This window comes from Chiloscyllium plagiosum, chromosome 4 (genome assembly GCF_004010195.1).
Source record: "Chiloscyllium plagiosum isolate BGI_BamShark_2017 chromosome 4, ASM401019v2, whole genome shotgun sequence".
NCBI lineage: Eukaryota > Metazoa > Chordata > Chondrichthyes > Orectolobiformes > Hemiscylliidae > Chiloscyllium > Chiloscyllium plagiosum.
The window spans coordinates 106,073,294-106,091,084 of record NC_057713.1 but is presented as its reverse complement, the minus strand read 5'-3'; the positions used below and the strand labels follow the sequence as shown (position 1 = coordinate 106,091,084).

The following is a 17,791-nucleotide window of genomic DNA, read 5'->3' as shown; positions in this document are numbered from 1 at the left end:
AACCTGTAAATTTCCTTGTTGCAGTTTCTCCTCTGAAGACCCTGCAAATTCTGAAGTCTTAGAGCCATTTTTAAACCTTTTTTTCTCGTATCTATATTAATTTGTCTTGCTCAGTGTCCCATCTCTAATCTTCAACAGGAACTTCAGTGGCTCACTTTTGAAAACCGTGTTTAGTGGCACCGAACATTTAATAGTCAATTTAGAAAATAAAACCTGTTTAAGGAAGCAGGGAGAACGGGGAAGGTTCAAAATCAAATAAAACGGGGGAAGGAAGAGAGGAATGAGGAAAGTGGAAGAGGATGCAGTCTTAAAGGGGAGGCAAGAGGTTGTGAAGAAACCAGGGAAAAATGAAAGCAATATTCTTTCTAACTTCTCATTGCTGTCCAAGGCTTGTTTGATGCCACCCATGTGCACCTCTTTGGGGGAATGTTGTTTGTGGGCAATCTGTTTGCTTCTTGGACAGTACATGATGGATCACTCAGTGGTCATGCACAGCTTAGTAGAAACATTCAAAGAAGGAAATAACGACAAATAGCATGGCAGTAGCTTGCAGCAGCAACTCCACTACTTGATGTCATTATCTGGATTCCACCTATCCACTAGTATTTGTATTGTCTTATAATTTCTTTTACATCTGTGAAATAAAGAATCTAATAACAAATGACAGGTGTCAATTTTATCTACAATCCTTGTTCTGAAGCTTCAGGACGTTATTTCATTGATGCTGACAGTCCTCTTGAACTGGGGAAATCGGCCATTCCTTACAAGGCAGTGTCAGCAAGGGAAGTCAGTGTTCTGAAGCATCATACTGGACTCATACTTAACTCTGTTTCTCTCTGCACAGATGCTGCGTCAGTTCCTCTCTCATGCTCTCATAATTACCTTTATTCAACTGTAACACCATTACATCCGATTTTGCGTTCTCCCTTTCATACTCCAGATTGAACTCTATCATATTATGGTCGCTACTTCCTAAGGGTTCCCTTACTTTTAAGATCTTTTATAGAGTCTGGTTCATTGCAAAGCACTAGGTCCAGAATAGCCTGCTCTCTTGTGGGCTCCATGACAAGCTGTTCCAAAAGCCATCCTGTAAGCATTCCATGAATTCCCTTTCTTTAGATCCACTAACAACATTATTTACCCAGTCCACCTGCATATTGAAGTCTCCCATGATCAATGTAACCTTGCCTTTCTGACATGCCTTCTCTATTTCCCGGTACATGTTCCCGGTACAAGGAGAGAAGACATCAGCTTAGAATGAGTATATGAAGAGAGGGGTCTTAGGCATGTCACTAGAGAACTGTTTCTCATACCTTTATTTCCATCTGTATGTAGAATGTTGTGATTTAATATGGATAATTTTGGGTAGACTAGTCCTCAAAAAATAATTGTGTGAAGGAGCTGGAAAAGATGGAAGGATTTGAACCATTATTGGTTTGAAGACCATTTACCTTTTGGAGTGACAAATCAAAAGGTCAAAGTTTGTTACAGTTACCTACTGTTTACAAAAAGTCAAGCAACTTTGCATGGAAAAGGCAAACCAAGCTTGTAATAAAGATGAGATCAATTTTATGATCTTAATTGTTTGACAGACCTTTTTTGGAAGAGATTGGTCCTTTGGGCTGAAGGCTCCTTAGCAACACTCTCTGAAGTTTTTCTGTTCTTTCAGGACAGCAGGGGGGCTGGGGGCTGCATGTGTGTCTGCGTGTGAGTGTGTGGAGACTTCAAACAACGTATTGCGATAAAGATAGATCTTTCTCAGTGATGTCATCCTGGGATCCTCTGAATATTCCATAAATCAATATCGCTGACTACTTCAGAAAACCTGGAGCTGAGCTGTTACATCAATCCAAAGATTTGCATCTAACCGACTTTCCATTCAGACTTAAGTCTGATTTGAGGATCTCATTCTATGATTGTCAACATTTCGATCTTGTTGACAAGAAACTGACTGGATTGAAAAGTCTCCCTTTTTTCGAGTTTGGACTTTTGATTTAATTTTATTTGATTGATTTGATTTGATTTGATTGTCATGTGCTCTCATGTACAACAGGAGTACAGTGAAAAGTGTATAATGTCGCCACACAAGGCGCCATCTTAGGTTCAAGAACCTAAGTACAGAATCTTGAGAACAAGCCAGAAAGAAAGAACACATTGCAGTAATTATGGTAGAGTGTAAAACATACAAAATAAGATTAAAAGTTACACATTGCAGATCTTCTTAGTTTTAAGAAGCAAATAAATAAATAAAGCTAAAAGTTCAAACATTACTGTCTTTCTTAAGTGCTTAGCCATGATAGGACTGCACTTCATGCTGAGAGCAGGCCAGGCCAAGAGACCACCACATACCGCCAAAAGATCAACTGAGAGTCCGCCACACCGAGCTGACAGCCCAACATGCTGAGCTGAGAGTCCGACACACTGAGCTCTGGAGGAAAGGGTTTATTTTATGTGTTAACTTTTCAGGAGAGCACGTTTCCATTCAAGGCTGAGAACTGCTCATTTGTCCACTGTTCTCCTTAGCACATTGGTCGACCAACAAAAAATGCACAAATGACTGCCTTCCAATGATTCAGTGCTAAACGACTGGGCAGTTTCAGGGTCAGTTTTAAATCTAGGCACACACTAACACTGAAAGCTTACTGATGATGGAATGGTCCAAAGGAAGGTCCCTTAGTATTCCTGTGCTGGGTATCATAGAGTCTTGACTGGGCAACATGGATGTAATATCCTGATGGTAGCCTTAAAAGCTACCTAATCTTAATGGCATGCAATGTTACTGCATTGTCTCACTGCTACTTTTTCTTTAGAGGTCAGTTGGGCATGTAAGGTGTAGACATTTGAAAGTGGGATTACCCAAAAATATCAAACATACAATCAGATAGGAAACCAGACATTTATTCTGCAAAGACTGTAAAAGTAACAAGGTCTGTGAGTCCTTTGCACAGCAAGGTAGGGTTGCTTGCCCTTTGCCTTTTAGAATATTAAGCAATTAAGTGAAATCCAAATCCAGTTCATTAATCTTGGAAGTGGGTTTTAATGAGATTCTTTCTGGCCTCTCAGGCCTGGTGATGCGTTGTTCTGTCTTGTTGTCTTTTTCATTCTCAGGAGGTTGCCACTGGTCCCTATTTTATTTGTTTCCGGAACATACTCCCTTAGTTGGCACTTGTTGTGGAGGGAACTTGATAACACAATTTAAAGGTCTGCTAAAAACATCTAGTTATGGAAACTTTACCTTAAGGAGATCCATGATCTATTCCACTATCACCATGATGGAAGAGTGAGCAATGTCGTATCTTTCTTTTGCGTCAGTCTGAGGGTTTCCTCAAGGTGTCATGAGTCATGTTTGGAGGAATTGGCTCTTGTCTCCCAGCAATCATTCATTGCTTTGCCCAAAGGAAGAATTAAAGAGGTGGGACCCTGTGAGCTCTCTGGCATTTAAGAGACAGCAGCTCACAGGATATCCGGCACAGGCCTCCAAACGTTGACGTCAATGGTCACATTTAATTTGAATATTGATGAAGTAGAAGACTTTTCTGGTGATGAATCATCTTTGGTGATTGGGCATTGGCAATGAAACACAAGTGTAGTCAATAGTGTCCTGCATCTGGGGGCTGTGGTAATGGTGGGGAATCCCACTGTCCAAACTGTTTGAGTCCCCTCATCGCAGGGGAAGGATATAAACAAGTGCAATCCAGAGTAAAGTTCATGGATTGAGATTAAGAGATGTCACACAGGCCTTGAGTTGCACCTTGAAATAAGCTACTGGCATAAAAATTCAGGGCAGCTCTGACCTTGATGGCCGCTGGAATGGGATTGTCACCCAGTCCTTCTGAGCACAAGTCCTGCTCCAATAGATAACATTTCAGTTATGATGGGGCAAGATATTCTTATTTGACACCTATGCTGTCTGGGTCTAGCCAGCTCAGAGTCAGTCCCTCAAGGGAGGAAACTCTCTGAATCCCCTGTTTATATCTGTCAGCCACGGCTCCCTGATTGGCCCAGGATAAAAGTCCCAATCAAGGATCTCGTGGTCAATGAGATCCACCTAATTCCAGTTACTGCAGAGGCATAATTTTAAGATGAGAGGAGAAAGATTTAAAAGGGACCTGAGGGGCAAATTTTTCACATAGAGGGTTCATAGTGGAACAAGCTGCCAGAGGAAGTGGTAGATGCAGGTACAGTTACAACATTTAAAATACATTTGAATAGGTACACAAGCAGGATAGGTTTAGAGGGATAAAAGCCAAATGCAGTCAAGTGGTTTAGTTTGGGAAGCTTGGTCAGCATGGACAAGTTGGACCAAAGGGTCTGTTTCAATGCTGTATGACTTGATGACTCCATCTGTTGGACTCTGACACAAACCCAACAGGGCAAAGACCAAGATCCCTGATCTTTATAGTACCAAGCACCTGATTAAGCATGGCTACCCTATATTGTAATTGGATAAATCTCTTGAACCAACTGTGGCAGTACTCTTGACTGACCGCAGTTTCCAAGTAACCATAAAGTAAGTGAGGAAAGGAAGCTAAGACCCTTAAGATATATCCTGTGTCAATAGGGGCTTTAAGACATATCCTGTATAGATGGATGAGATGCACGTGTGACCCTGCATTCAGCATGATCTGGCAAAAGTATCAAAGAACCAAAGTAGTTTGTTAGTTGGTCCAAGAGAAGGCACAATGTGATAATGCTGGTGGTTTGTTGTTGCTGACTTTTGCAGGCGTTAGATCAGAAGGATGATGGTCATGGATCATGCAGGGATTGTGGATAGTTTCAGAGAACATCTCTGGGGTGCCCGAAGCAAACAACCCCACCACCCTGTGGCTCAACACTTTAACTTCCCCTCCCACTCCACCAAGAACATACAGTTCTTGGGCCTCCTCCACTGCCAAACCCTTACCACCTGACATGCGGAGGAGAAACACCTCATCTTCCACCATGGAATCCTCCAACCACACGGGATCAATGTGGATTTCACCAGTTTCCTCATTTCCCTTCTCCCCACCTTATCCCAGACCCAAACTTCCAACTCGGCACCACCTCTTGAACTGTCCTACCTGTCCGTCTTCCTTCCCACCTATCTGCTCCACCCTCCTCTCAGCCTATCTCTCAGTCCCCTTAGGCCACTAGCCTCATTCCTGATGAAGAGCTTATGCTTGAAACGTTGGGGGGCAGAGTTCAACATGGGTCAGGCCAAGCAACTCTAAAATGAGAGCAGGGCCTGCCCAAGTCAGGAGATAGGCTGTGCAGAAGGCCTGATTCAGTGTGCCCGCATTGCATTAAAGGTTAATTTTAAAGCAATTTGAACCATTCAGCAAAGGTGGGGGAAAGGGAAGAGATTGATTAAGTTGGGAAAGATGGAATATGTGAGTCTATTTGCAAGTAACATAACAATAGACTGTAAGAGCTTCTGTAAGTGTGTAAAAGAAAAAAGTATTAATGAGGAGAAATGTAGGCCTCTCGCAGTCTGAAATAGGAGGTGTTAATGTTGGACAACAAGGAAATGGCAGAGCAATGAAACAATTGTCTTCAATAATCTTCCTGAAATGCTAGGGAAATGTCTTTTAGGAAAAAGGAATTGAAGGTGATTTGCATTAGTAAAAAGAATTATTTGAGAAATTAATGGGATTGAAAGCTGATAAATTCCCACAGTCAGATAATTTATATCCCATGTCACTGAAAGAGGTGGCCATAGATTTGTTGGTTGCTATTCTCTCAAGATTTTGAAGATACTGGAACAACTGTGGCTGATTGGAGGGTGGAAATATAACCTCAATATTTTAAAAAAGGAGGGATTGAAAACAAAGAAATGTAGACAAATTAGTCTAATAGCAGGAGTAGAAAGAAAATTGGAGTCACTTATAAAGATTGTGATAATAGGACACTTAAAAAAAACCAACTGGATTACACAAGGTCAGCAAAAATTTATCAAAATCATTTTGACAAACCTATTGAAGTTTTTTGGGGATGTAACTTGTACAGTAGATGAGGGAGAACTAGTGGGTGTAGTCTATTTGGAGTTTCAATCAGCTTTTGGTAAAGTCTCATATAAGAGGATAGTGTACAAAATCAAAGCACATGGGATTGGTGTTAATATACTGACATGAATTGAGCATTGGTTAGTAGACAGGAAACAGGAGTAAGAATAAATTATATGGTGTACTGGAGGCATTAATGTTTGAGCCCAGCTATTCACAATATATCTCATTGATTAGGATGAGGAAATCAAATATAATATTTCCAAGTTTCTAACTACAGCAGGTCCCTCATTTGCACATGTTGGACTTACAAATGCTTGTACTTAAAAATGCAATTCCATACAGGAGTTTAATTTTAAAGATGAAACATACAAATCTTTCCAGTACTTACGAATGCTTACTTTGTATCATCCTGTATTGTGTTCCTATTTGCATCCAAATTGACTTGCAAATAGATTCGCGAACAGAAACCATTTGCAACTAGGGGACAGCCTGTACATAAAATTAAGTGGGATTGTGAGTAGTGAGGAGATTGTAAAGAACCTTCAAGGCAATTTAGACAAGTTGAATTAATGAGAAAATGAATGGCATATGGAGTGTAATGTGGATGTGTGTGATGTTGTCCATTTCAATAGCAAAAACAGACTGGCAGCATATTTCTTAAATGGTGATAAGTTGGGAAATGTTGGTGCACAAAAGGACCTGGATTTCATTGTATGCCCATCATTGAAAGTAAGCATACAGGTATAGCAAACATTTGGGAAGGCAAATGATATGCTGGCCTTCATTGTCAGAAGGTTTGAGTATGGGAGCAAGGAAGTCTTACACCAGCTCTACAAGGCCTGGTTGAGAGCACACCTGGAGTATTGTGTGCAATTTTGGTCTCCTTATCTAAGAAAACTTTTACTTGGCATAGACGACGTGCAGTAAGGGTTCACCAGAGTGATGTTTGGGATTACAGGTTGTTGTATGAGGAGAGATTGAGTTGACGGAGATCATAGTCTCAGGCCATTTTGACCAGAGATGAAAAGAGATTTCTTTACTCGGAGGGTGTGAACCTATGGAATTCTCTGCCACAGAAGATCTACAGAAACCAAGTCACTGACTTAAATGGAAAACAAAAATAGACAGAGCCCAAGTCACATGATGTACATCTCCCTGTCCATAGCTCACGAGATAATGTGACAACACAGTTGTGCCAATGAGGAGTTTACCAAGTTGTCATTATTGGGTCAAAGTTATAGCCATGACATTATATACCAATCCTACTGTAGCAGTGGAAAAATGTGAAATTATCCATTTTATTGTTTATTTATCTTTTCTATTTCCCAGGGTAAAATTGCTGATCGTGTTGGATATTTTCCTGCAACATTTGTTCAGAAAGTGCTGGTGGGTGAGAAGGTCTTCAGATGCACCAAACCATTCTCAGGCTGTAAAGAAGAAGGACAGATAAACGTGAAAGAAAATCAGGTCATTTTATTTCCAATGTTCTTAATGAAAAATACAGCTTATGCGATTGCTTTCCAAATTAATTTTATTTGGAACTAATTGTAAAATATGGATCCGGAATAAGGTAGAGTAGGGGTAAGATCTCTAAATTAGGAAAGGCTGGTTTCACTGGGCTGACATCTAATTTGATAAACTTGAACTGGAAGCAGCTACTTGAAGGTAAATCGGGAGAGTTCAGAACAAGTGTATTCTCACAAAGATAAAATTACTCCCCAATCTGGAGTTCTCTGGATGCCAAGGAGCATACAGGGACCAATATGGTGCTTAAAGTATGGCAGAAATGGCAGCTCTACATTCTCGGACCTGAATTTTATGTTAGTATAAAAGCTGGAAATGAACCCGCTCCTTTTGGCCAACTAGCCCTCAAGTCATTTAAACACCAGGAGCTCTCTTGTCCTAGCAGTTATAGCCAGGAGTGGTGCCCACTGCTGAGACTGCAGTAAGTCCCTGAGGAAGATGGGTTGCGGTAGAAACAGACTTGGATGAAAGGCTGTGGCCTCACCAGGGCCAAGCTGGCAAGACCTGGCAAGGAGGAGAAGGGGGCATGACCATCACCAGCATAAACTAAATCCAAAGGTAACTGGAGGTGACCCTTAACCTTCCATCAATTATCTTTAATTCTTTCACAGAATCTGGATACCATTGGCTAAGTCAGGATTTATTTACCATCCTTAACTGGCCACTTAAAAGTATCAATTAATCCTTATCTGAATGGAACAACTGACACCTCCCCTCAGTGCTGGTAACATTGCAGTGGGAATGGGATTGATTCAGTAGACACCAAGATGTGGCACTAGTATAATACCTGGTGGTTGGTGGTGGTGGTGCAGAGGTAGGATTTGTTTATAAGAAGTGAGGTTGTGTATATCAAATGGGTATCAATGGAAAAGCACAATGGAAGGAGGGGAGGAAGCAGGTCAGCAAAGCAAGTTTGTAAAGACCAACCCACCAATTACAGACTTAAATTTTAACAGTAAGGAATAATTCTAGAAATAATTCTTCAGGATAGAATTAATAGTCACGTGGAAAATTGTGAATTCATTTGAAACAGTCTGCCTAATTTGTTGACAAAAAGTTATGTCTAACTAACTTACTGGGGTCTTTTGAAGAGGCTTGATCGAGGGTAACATAGAGTCATACCGCATGGAAACAGACCCTTCGGTCCAACTTGTCCACACGAAATAAATATCCTAAACTGATCTAGTCCATTTGCCGACATTTGGCGCATATCCCTCTAAATCCTTCCTATTCATGCACCCAGCCAGATGCCTTTTAAATTTTACAATTGTACCTGCCCTGTCTACTTTCTCTGAGTACGTTCCACCACCATCTGCAAGAAAAAGTTACCTATCAGATTCCTTTTAAATCTTTCCCCTCTCACCTTAAACCTGTGCCCTCCAGTTTTTCAAAGTCTCCATGCTGCTCATGATTTTATAAACCTCTATAAGGCCAACCTCCAACCTCTGACACTTCAGGGAGAAAAATGCCGAGCCTATTCAGCCTGTCCCTATACTTCAAACCCTCTGGTCCCGGTAACATCTTTGTAAATATTTTCTGAACCTTTTCTCCATGAATTTCTAGAAGGCATTTGATATGGTGCCACAGACTTGAGGGAAGTTATTGGTGATGGAATGAAAGGGACAATAGCAACATTGATACAAAACATTTAGGATATGTACAGTAATTGGTACTAGCTATTGTTGTAGGCTGAACTAAGGATTGTAGTAGAGTTTAAAAGTGTGGTACTGGAAAAGCACAGCCAATCAGTCAGCATCCAAGAAGCAGGAGAATCCACGTTTCGGGCATAGTCCTGATGAAGAGTCCTACTACACTCTTTGTAGTAGAGTTTTCCGGGAGTCTGAACTGGGACCCATTGTTTTTCTCTATATATACTAAAGGTCGAGTGTTGGTGTACAGGGGACAATTTCAAAGTTTGTAGATGATAGAAAATTTGAGAGAATTTTGTAAATGGTGAGAGGATATTGTGGAACTTTGAAAGACCCTAATTAATCAGGTAATGATTCCTGAAAGGACGTGATACAACTAAATAGCATTTTACAGCAATTGAAAGTGGTTATGTGGTCACCATTATGTTCACATTTTATTCCAGAATTTTATTGGCCAAGGTTCAATTGAGGCACTCATGAGGACATTGAATGATTATTTTAATAGAAAAACAGATTACTGGGAAAAGCAGGAGATTAGCATTCCATAGAAAATGCTCAGGGAATGAGGGCAGTCATGATGGGTCATTTCGCCTCCTTCTGCACTGTAACAATTCAGTAATTCCATGAAAGGAAAAGAAGTTCAACAGCTGGGAGAACACAGGCATTTCTGTAGTTGCAGGTGTGATCCCAAGGTGGTGCGTTATCTCTCTACTACCAGATCTGAAAATCACCGACTGGTTGCAGAATATTCTGAAGGGGAGACTGAACATTGTACTGATACTAACAGTACAGGTAGAAAGAGGGATGAGGCTGTATAGACAGATTTTAGGGAGCTGGAAATAAATTAATAGGTATGACCTCAACAACAGTAATCTCCAAATTATTCTCATTGCATGTGTTAGATATAGGGATACTTATTACAGAATCATAGAATCATGCAGCATGGAAACAGACTCTTCGGTCCAACTCATCCATGCCAACCATCCTAATCCAGTCCCGTTTGCCAGCGTTTGGCCCATATCCCTCTAAACCCTTCCTATTCATGTACCTGTCAAACGTCATTTAAATGTTGTAACTGTACTCACCTTTACCACAGACTCTGGCAGCTTGTTTTACATACACACCAACCTCTGTACGAAAAGTTTGCCCCTCTAGTCGCTTTTAAATCTTGCCTCTCTCACCTTAAACATATGTCCTTGAATTTGAGTTTTGGACTCCCCTACCTGAGGAAAAGACCTTGGCTATTCAACATATCCATGACCCTCATGATTATATAAATGTCTATAAGGTTACCTCTTCAGTCTCTGACACTCCAGGAAGACTAGCCCCAGTCTATTCAGTCTCTCTCTATACATTACTGAAGAGCTGGTGCAGAAGACTGTGGATGGTGGGAGGGAAGACTTTCAATTCCTAGGCAATGGGATTAGTTCTGAGAAAGGTGGTATCTGTAGTACCTGAAATAAGGCTGACTAGGTAGAATGAATATCAATTGGATAGCCTTTTAGAGGTTGTGATCATAATTTGGTTACTGTGGTTTTGCAAATGGACAATGGTAGACCAGGAGCAAAAGTTCTTGTTTTAGGAACAACCAGTTTTATAAAGACAGTGAGATTTAGCAAAGGTGAACAGGAAACAACTCAGAATGATCATTAGAATTAGAGAGGAGAAGCATTCAAGTAGACAATAATCAGGGTTCAGAATGAATACATTCTCACAAAGAAGAGCAGCCCAGCTGCCAAATGTAGAGAGAGGAGAGTTCTATCAGATACCATGCGTTTAATGCAGCAGAAAGTCTAAGGGAGTATAGAAAGCACAAGTTAAAGCAAAAAGGACATTAAGAAAGCAAAGAGAAGGCATGAAAATATTGGCAAATAAAATTGTGAGAATTCTAAAGTTATTTTATAAGTACATAAAGCAAATAATAAGGAAATAAGGGAAGAGTAGAAAAGGGTAACTTGTGTTTGGACAAATGAGTTGAACACCCAGGGTGAGCTGAGAGTCACTGATCTTAACACCAAAGTAGCATTTGATGAAGTATAGCGTCAAGGAGTCCTAGCAAATGTCATTGGGAATCAGGGGGAGAACTTTCCACTGGTCGAATTCATGCCGACCAGAAAAGAGATTGGTTGTGGTTGTTGGAACTTAATCATCTCAATTCCAAAACATCGCTGTACAGGAGCTCCATGCTAGACCCAACCACCCTTGGCTGCTTCACTAATGACTTCCCATCATTAATATATCAGAAGTGGGGATGTTTATTGTGCAAACATCAATGTTCAGCACCATTCATGACTCCTCAAATATGGAAACAGTCCATGTCCACTTGCAAGTCCTGGAAAACATCCAGGCTTGGGCTAATGAATGGCAAGTAATATTCATACAGGTAAAGTGCTAGGTATTAGGTGTCTCAAACAAGAGAGAATCTAATTATTACCCTTTGGCTTTCAATGAATTACCATCATTAGATGCCACATTATCAACATTCTGGGGGTTACATCGACCAGAACCAATGATATAAATACTATGGCTACAAGAGCAGATCAGAGGCAAGGGCTTTGCAGCAAGTGAATCCCTTCTTGTCTTCCCAAAGCCTATACACCAGCAACTAGGCACAAGTCAAGAGTGTGATGGAATAACGCCCCACTTGCCTGGATGGTGCAGATCCAACAAAGTCACCCAGGACAAAACAGCTCACTTGATTGGCACTGGAATAGCTCACCAAGGTTCCTTCGACAGCATCTTCCAAAATCACAAATTCAAACATCAAGAAGGACAAGCACTGAGAGCATGGGAACCCCACCTCCTACAAGTGATTTGATTGCATATTTTGAGGGGGTACGAAGGAAAGTTGATGACGGTAGCACATTTGATGTCATCAACATAATTTTCATAAGATCCCAAGTCACAAACTAGTCAGAAAAGTAGACAAGGGATGGATCTAAGGGAATGTAGCAAGTTGGGTCCGAATTAACTTATCGAAAAGAACCATAATGTCAACACATGTTTTTGTGAGAGGAAAGCTGTTTCCAGTGGTTTTAGAAGGCTCAACAAGAGATCCCTGGTTTATTGTAAATATTGATGATTTAAACCTAAATGCAGAGAGCATCATTAAGAGTTTACAGATGATAGAAAAATTGTCTTTGATAATGAGGAAGAAAGCTGTAAACTGCAGAAAGGGATAAGTGGACTGGTCAGATGAGTGGAAACTAGCAAATAGAATTCAGTCTGGAGAAGTGTGAACCAATGCATTTGGAGAGGATAAATAAGGTAAAGGAATACAATAGTCCCCTGTACCTGTGGGGGATATGTTCCAGGACCTAATGCCGATGCCCCAAACAGTGGATAGAAGCGAACCCATTCATTTAAATGGGAAATTCACCTCCCCGTCAGCCCCCTGGTCCCTGGTTCTGGAATGTTCCATGTCATATGTTCGGGCCGTGGTAAACCACAGGTGACTGAAATCGTGGTAGTAGGACCCACAGATACAGCAGTCGTCCTCTATGCAATAAATAATAGGTGACTGAGTGCTGTAGAGGGAGAAAGGGACTTTGGAGTCATGTCCATGGATGCCTGAAAGTAGCAGAGCAAGTAAATAAGCTGATTAAGGAGTCATACAGAATATATACCTTTATTAGCTGGGGCATATATAGTAAGAGCAGGGAGGTTATGCTCTGTTTAGCTTGAGGACTGTGTATATTTCTGGTTATTGTATTACGAGAAAGTTATGGCCCACTAAAAAGAAATCAGAGGAGATTTACACAGATGTTACCAGAATTGAGGAGAAAGTGAGGTCTGCAGATGCTGGAGATCAGAGATGGAAATGTGTTGCTGGAAAAGCGCAGCAGGTCAGGCAGCATCTAGGGAACAGGAGAATCGACGTTTCGGGCATTAGCCCTTCTTCAGGAAGGGCTAATGCCTGAAACGTCGATTCTCCTGTTCCCTAGATGCTGCCTGACCGGCTGCGCTTTTCCAGCAACACATTTCCATCTCTGTTACTAGAATTGGTTAATCTTAAATGTAAGGGAATATTGCACAGGCTGGTGATATTTTCTTTAGACCAGAGGAGGCTGAGGGATTTTTACCTGAGACTTAGATTTAAAGTCATGGTAGAGGATTAGAGGAGAGCTGAGGAGTAATTTTCTCATTCAGATGGTGGTGGGGTCTGAGCGTCACTGCTTAAAAGAGTAGCAGAGACAGAACCCCTCGATGCATTTAAAAGAACTTAGATATGCAGTTGAAGTGTTGTATACCAGAAGACAGAGTTAGAAAGTGGTATTCGACTTGATAACTCTTTTCTGGCCAACACAAGCATAATGAACCAAATGATGCCTTCTGTTCAAATAGTTCCATGATTTTATGTAATTAAGTACCTTAAGCTTGGAGGTCTATCATGGGGCCTTTAGTAGCACGACAAGTGGCAAATGTCTGGCACAGAATGGATACCTACATGTCACCTGCCATTTGGGTCCTCACATGTCCACTTTCCATCTTTGAAACTGAAAACTAATTGTAGCAGAATCCTTTGCTAGAGTGTATAGATTTATAATCCACAACTCCTTTCAAAGGAAAAACACAGCTATGGACAGTCAACTCCTGTGATGTGTCTTTAGAAATTTCACTGCATTTAAGGCACAATATAAATACAAATTGCTGCTTTCTGCTCAATCTGCAATTCACAGCCATTTATGCTTGGTCATGAGGTCATTTACTATTGTTAAACCCTTTACTTTTGTACCTTTTAAAAATGTGAACCTTATATTTGCACTATACCATCTTTGAACCATAAAATGCCACACTGCTGTTATTGCAAATATTCAAGTTTGACATAGATGATCACTTAGAAGTAATTTCTAAACCTATCCTCTCAGTGTAGAGCCTCATCCATCACGGCATCATATTGAGAAATCTGGAGTGAACTGCAATGGCATCATCCAGAAACATTTAGAGTGATTTGCTAGTATGCCCCCAATAGACAATGTTACATATATTTGAAAATCAACTGGACTAAGCCAAAGAACAGGTATAGTTTACAAATAAAACAATAGCAATTTAAACCTCTTAAATGCTCCTGTGTTAATGCAAATTGTTGTAATGTGGTAATATTGGACAAGTCAGATCCCAGAATGAAATCTGGCTTGTTAGATTATAAGTTTTAGTTTCTTTTTGTTGATCTTGGTTGCCAGACAATGAACATATTCACAGAAGGTTGCCAATGCACTTTTTCTGTTACCTGCAGAAGAGAGTCAAATGGAAACAAATTGTACAAATTCACTCCTCCAGGTTGCTGTACAGGCTGTGTGGTTTAAAATCAACTAAGTTTTTCAGATCAGATGATTAGCCTTTGGTATTGTAACATGTCCAAACTGGAGTAAAGAGAAGCAGATTTGATTTGCATTAAACCATCTATCACATGTGCATTTATATTTTCACAACTAATGTAAGTTAGTATTTGGAGTATTGTTGATGGTTTTAATGTTGTCACATGAATCTTTTGCAACTTGCTATTTAACACTTCCTCTTATTTGCAGATCTGTGTGGACAAGGGTGAAGAAACCAATGGATTCATTAAAGTGTGCAGTGGAAAGAAGAAAGGTTTTGTGCCACTTGACATCCTTGTCAATATCTGATGTGACATTGGATCTATGTAGTGAAGGTGATGTTACTTCCTGTGGTACTTGCCATCCTTGTTTCACATTATCAGCAAAGATGAATTATCTTGTGGTCCGTTGTGGACTGTCAGACTGCTAAAAAGAGCATGTTGAGTCAATGAAGGAGTTCAGAGTTGCTTCATGAAACCCAAATGCTGAAAATCTTAGCATTCATTTTCCAGACTGGAGAGAATATCTGCAGTTGTATGAAGGTTTGGTAATAGCCTATCTCTATAAAACTTGACAATGGCAAGGACAGCTTAAATGTCTATATTGTCCATTTACACTTTATTGGCATCCAAATAGAAAGTAGCAAATCCAATATGGGGATTTTTTAAAAACTGTGTGTGTACTCAATAAGTATGTGTTGTACTATGTTTTTTTTCCAAAGGACAGCTGTTCCTGCATCACATTTGCTGGTTATGTTATCTTGTGACCAACATAGAGTTTTGTGGCTCAGGTGAGGTATAGTTTAATCCCAAAATTATTTGCCTTACTGGTGTTTGAACAGCTCACAGAATTACACATCTGCCTGAAACACATTTACTTGGAAGTCTAGGATCATAATTATCGTCAATTTTAATTGACCAAAAGAAATCTGCCTCTCATCTAAATGGGAATTATACTTTCCTCATGCTATATAAATTAACGTTATATAATGCTATATATATTAACGTTATAATGTTGGAGTAAAAAATTTCCATTTGTAGCAGCTTGCAGTTTTTGAAGATGGTCTGATCTACATTGATGCCAGTATAACTAGAGAAAGAAACTGGTCATCACTTACATAACAATTAAGGCACCACTAAACAGAAAAGTACCTTTGTTTTGTTATTAAAATCGATCTGGATATTTTCGTTTGGTTGGTCAAATGTTCAGAGAATCCCTACTGTGTGGAAGCAAGCCATTCAGTCCATCGTGTTCACACTGACTTATCCAAAGAGCATCCCATCATGATCCCACAACCTGCACACTACAGGCAATTTAGCATGGCCAATACGCCTAACGTACACATCTTTGGACTGTGGGAGGAAACCAGCGCACCCAGAGGAATCTCAGACAGACACGGCGAGAATGTGCAAACTCCACACTGACAGTCATCAGCGGGTGGAGTCAAACCCAGATCCCTGGCACTGTGAGGTAACAGTGCTAACCACTGAGCCACTATGCCATAATATATATTATAGACATAAATTAGCAAAATGCTTTACATTTTTAGTTACATGTAAAATTTATTTCTGGGTTGATATAAATAAAGATACTTGATTACCTACAGATCAAAATATACATACCAAAAATAATTTGCCCCCAGATGATGAGTATTTGGTTTCAGCTACATTGCAAAATGGAGTGTGTGGAAGTCAAACACATTCTCATAAGAGATCTAAGAAAATTGGTGCAAATCCCTAGATTGTTCCCAGCTTCCTCCCAGCTGTCAGTGACAATGATAAAGGTAAAGGGATAGGTTGCTCAATTGCTCTCTTGACTTAAGTAAAGTCCATTCAAAGAGCAGCCGAGAAATGAAAAAAAAGAAAAAGGATTTTCAAAAGTATTTGAAAAGTAACGGCCTCTTTTTAACTGAAACTATTACAATCCTATTTGAAATCTCATCTGTGTGCTTCTGGGAGGCAGTATTAAATAGTTAAATATTTGGCAGATGCTGGACCTGATATGATGCTTTTTTTTTATATTAGGGGTCAAACTAGTCATCTGTTTTTAACAACCAAGTCCACTTAAGAATTGTGAGCAATTTTGTTGGGTGTGAAACCAGTCTTTAAACTTCACTAATGGCCAGTTGAAAAGTCATATTTCTGGAGATACGATTTCGAAGGATAGAAAGAAAATATGTGGTAAAGATATTAAAAGGTTTAATATTTTAAAAAAGCTAAAATAAATTTACTAATTTCATTAAAATGTTAGAAATTAAGAGAATGAAAATAAAAGAGAGAACAGGTTGTGCAGAATTCAAGTATTTATATTTTTAATTGTAGATGTGTTTTCTCTGATTATTTTTGTAGGATGAATGTAATAAGATAACTCCTGACTGTTTGGTAGCTTGAACTGTAGAAGTAACTGTATGCTTCACCATTCTCAATGTATGGTCTGAAAATCAATGGAACTGGCCAGCCTATGAGGGAGTCATTTCTCTAGAACTGTTTGGATGTTTCAGGATTAATAAAAATAAACTTATTGGAAATCAAATAATGTATTAATCAATAAAAGATAAATGTTTACTTTTAAACAGTCATATGACAATTATGCTTTTTGATTACTCTGTGCTAGACCAAACAAAGAGTTTCTCTTTCTTTGTGTGTGAACTCAAATCCAATAAATGATGGCAAATTTACCATCCAAGTTCTGTAGCAATGAGAGGGTCTAACAGATCACGCTTAGGGAAATTTTGTGAAATAAAAAAGGAGAGAAACAAACCATTCCCTGCATATCCTGAAAAGAAAACGTGTTTACATGTTGAATAAGTATTCATCACTGACCTTTCTTTGAAGCATTTCCCTATCCACATTGTCATTTTCATTAACATTGTTGCTGACATACAAAGTTGCCCATGTATTGTGTGTATATTGGTTAGAATGCTGGTCATAATCTAATTTGTGACATGTTCTTTCAATATGTCTCAAAGATACGATAAGGCACAATGTGGACTCAATTAATTGAGGTGGACTGCTGTTGCTGTACTGGAGAAATCCAGCTAGCTGACCATGATCTTGCACCAACTGGTCAATTAGCGAAATTGAGGCACAGGGCCTATCCAGTCTTGGCACAGGAATGTGCTACGAGACACCAACCTCAGCATCACTGGATGCAAAGGCAGATATTGACACTATTTTTTAAGAACCTGCCAACCCTGCATTCAGTTCTGCTTCCACATTCCAAATAGCAGAAAGCATTCTTCCAGAATGGAAAGCCTCCGATCTGAAGGCTGACCCTTGTGTAATCAAGAAACCTAGAAGCTGGCCATTGTTCAATA

General features: G+C 39.8%; 1 protein-coding gene across 2 annotated transcripts in view; it reads left to right on the top strand.

The window, feature by feature from the left end:
- Window positions 1-15,759, top strand: part of stac (SH3 and cysteine rich domain) — a 123,125-nt gene extending 107,366 nt beyond the window's left edge. For both annotated transcript variants that reach the window (XM_043688836.1, XM_043688837.1), the window contains exons 10-11: window positions 7,314-7,451; window positions 14,686-15,759. In XM_043688836.1, coding sequence (XP_043544771.1) covers window positions 7,314-7,451; window positions 14,686-14,784 — 237 coding nt within the window. In that variant the 3' untranslated portion in view covers window positions 14,785-15,759. The remainder of the gene's footprint in view (window positions 1-7,313; window positions 7,452-14,685) is intronic.
- The last annotated feature ends 2,032 nt before the right edge of the window (window positions 15,760-17,791 follow it).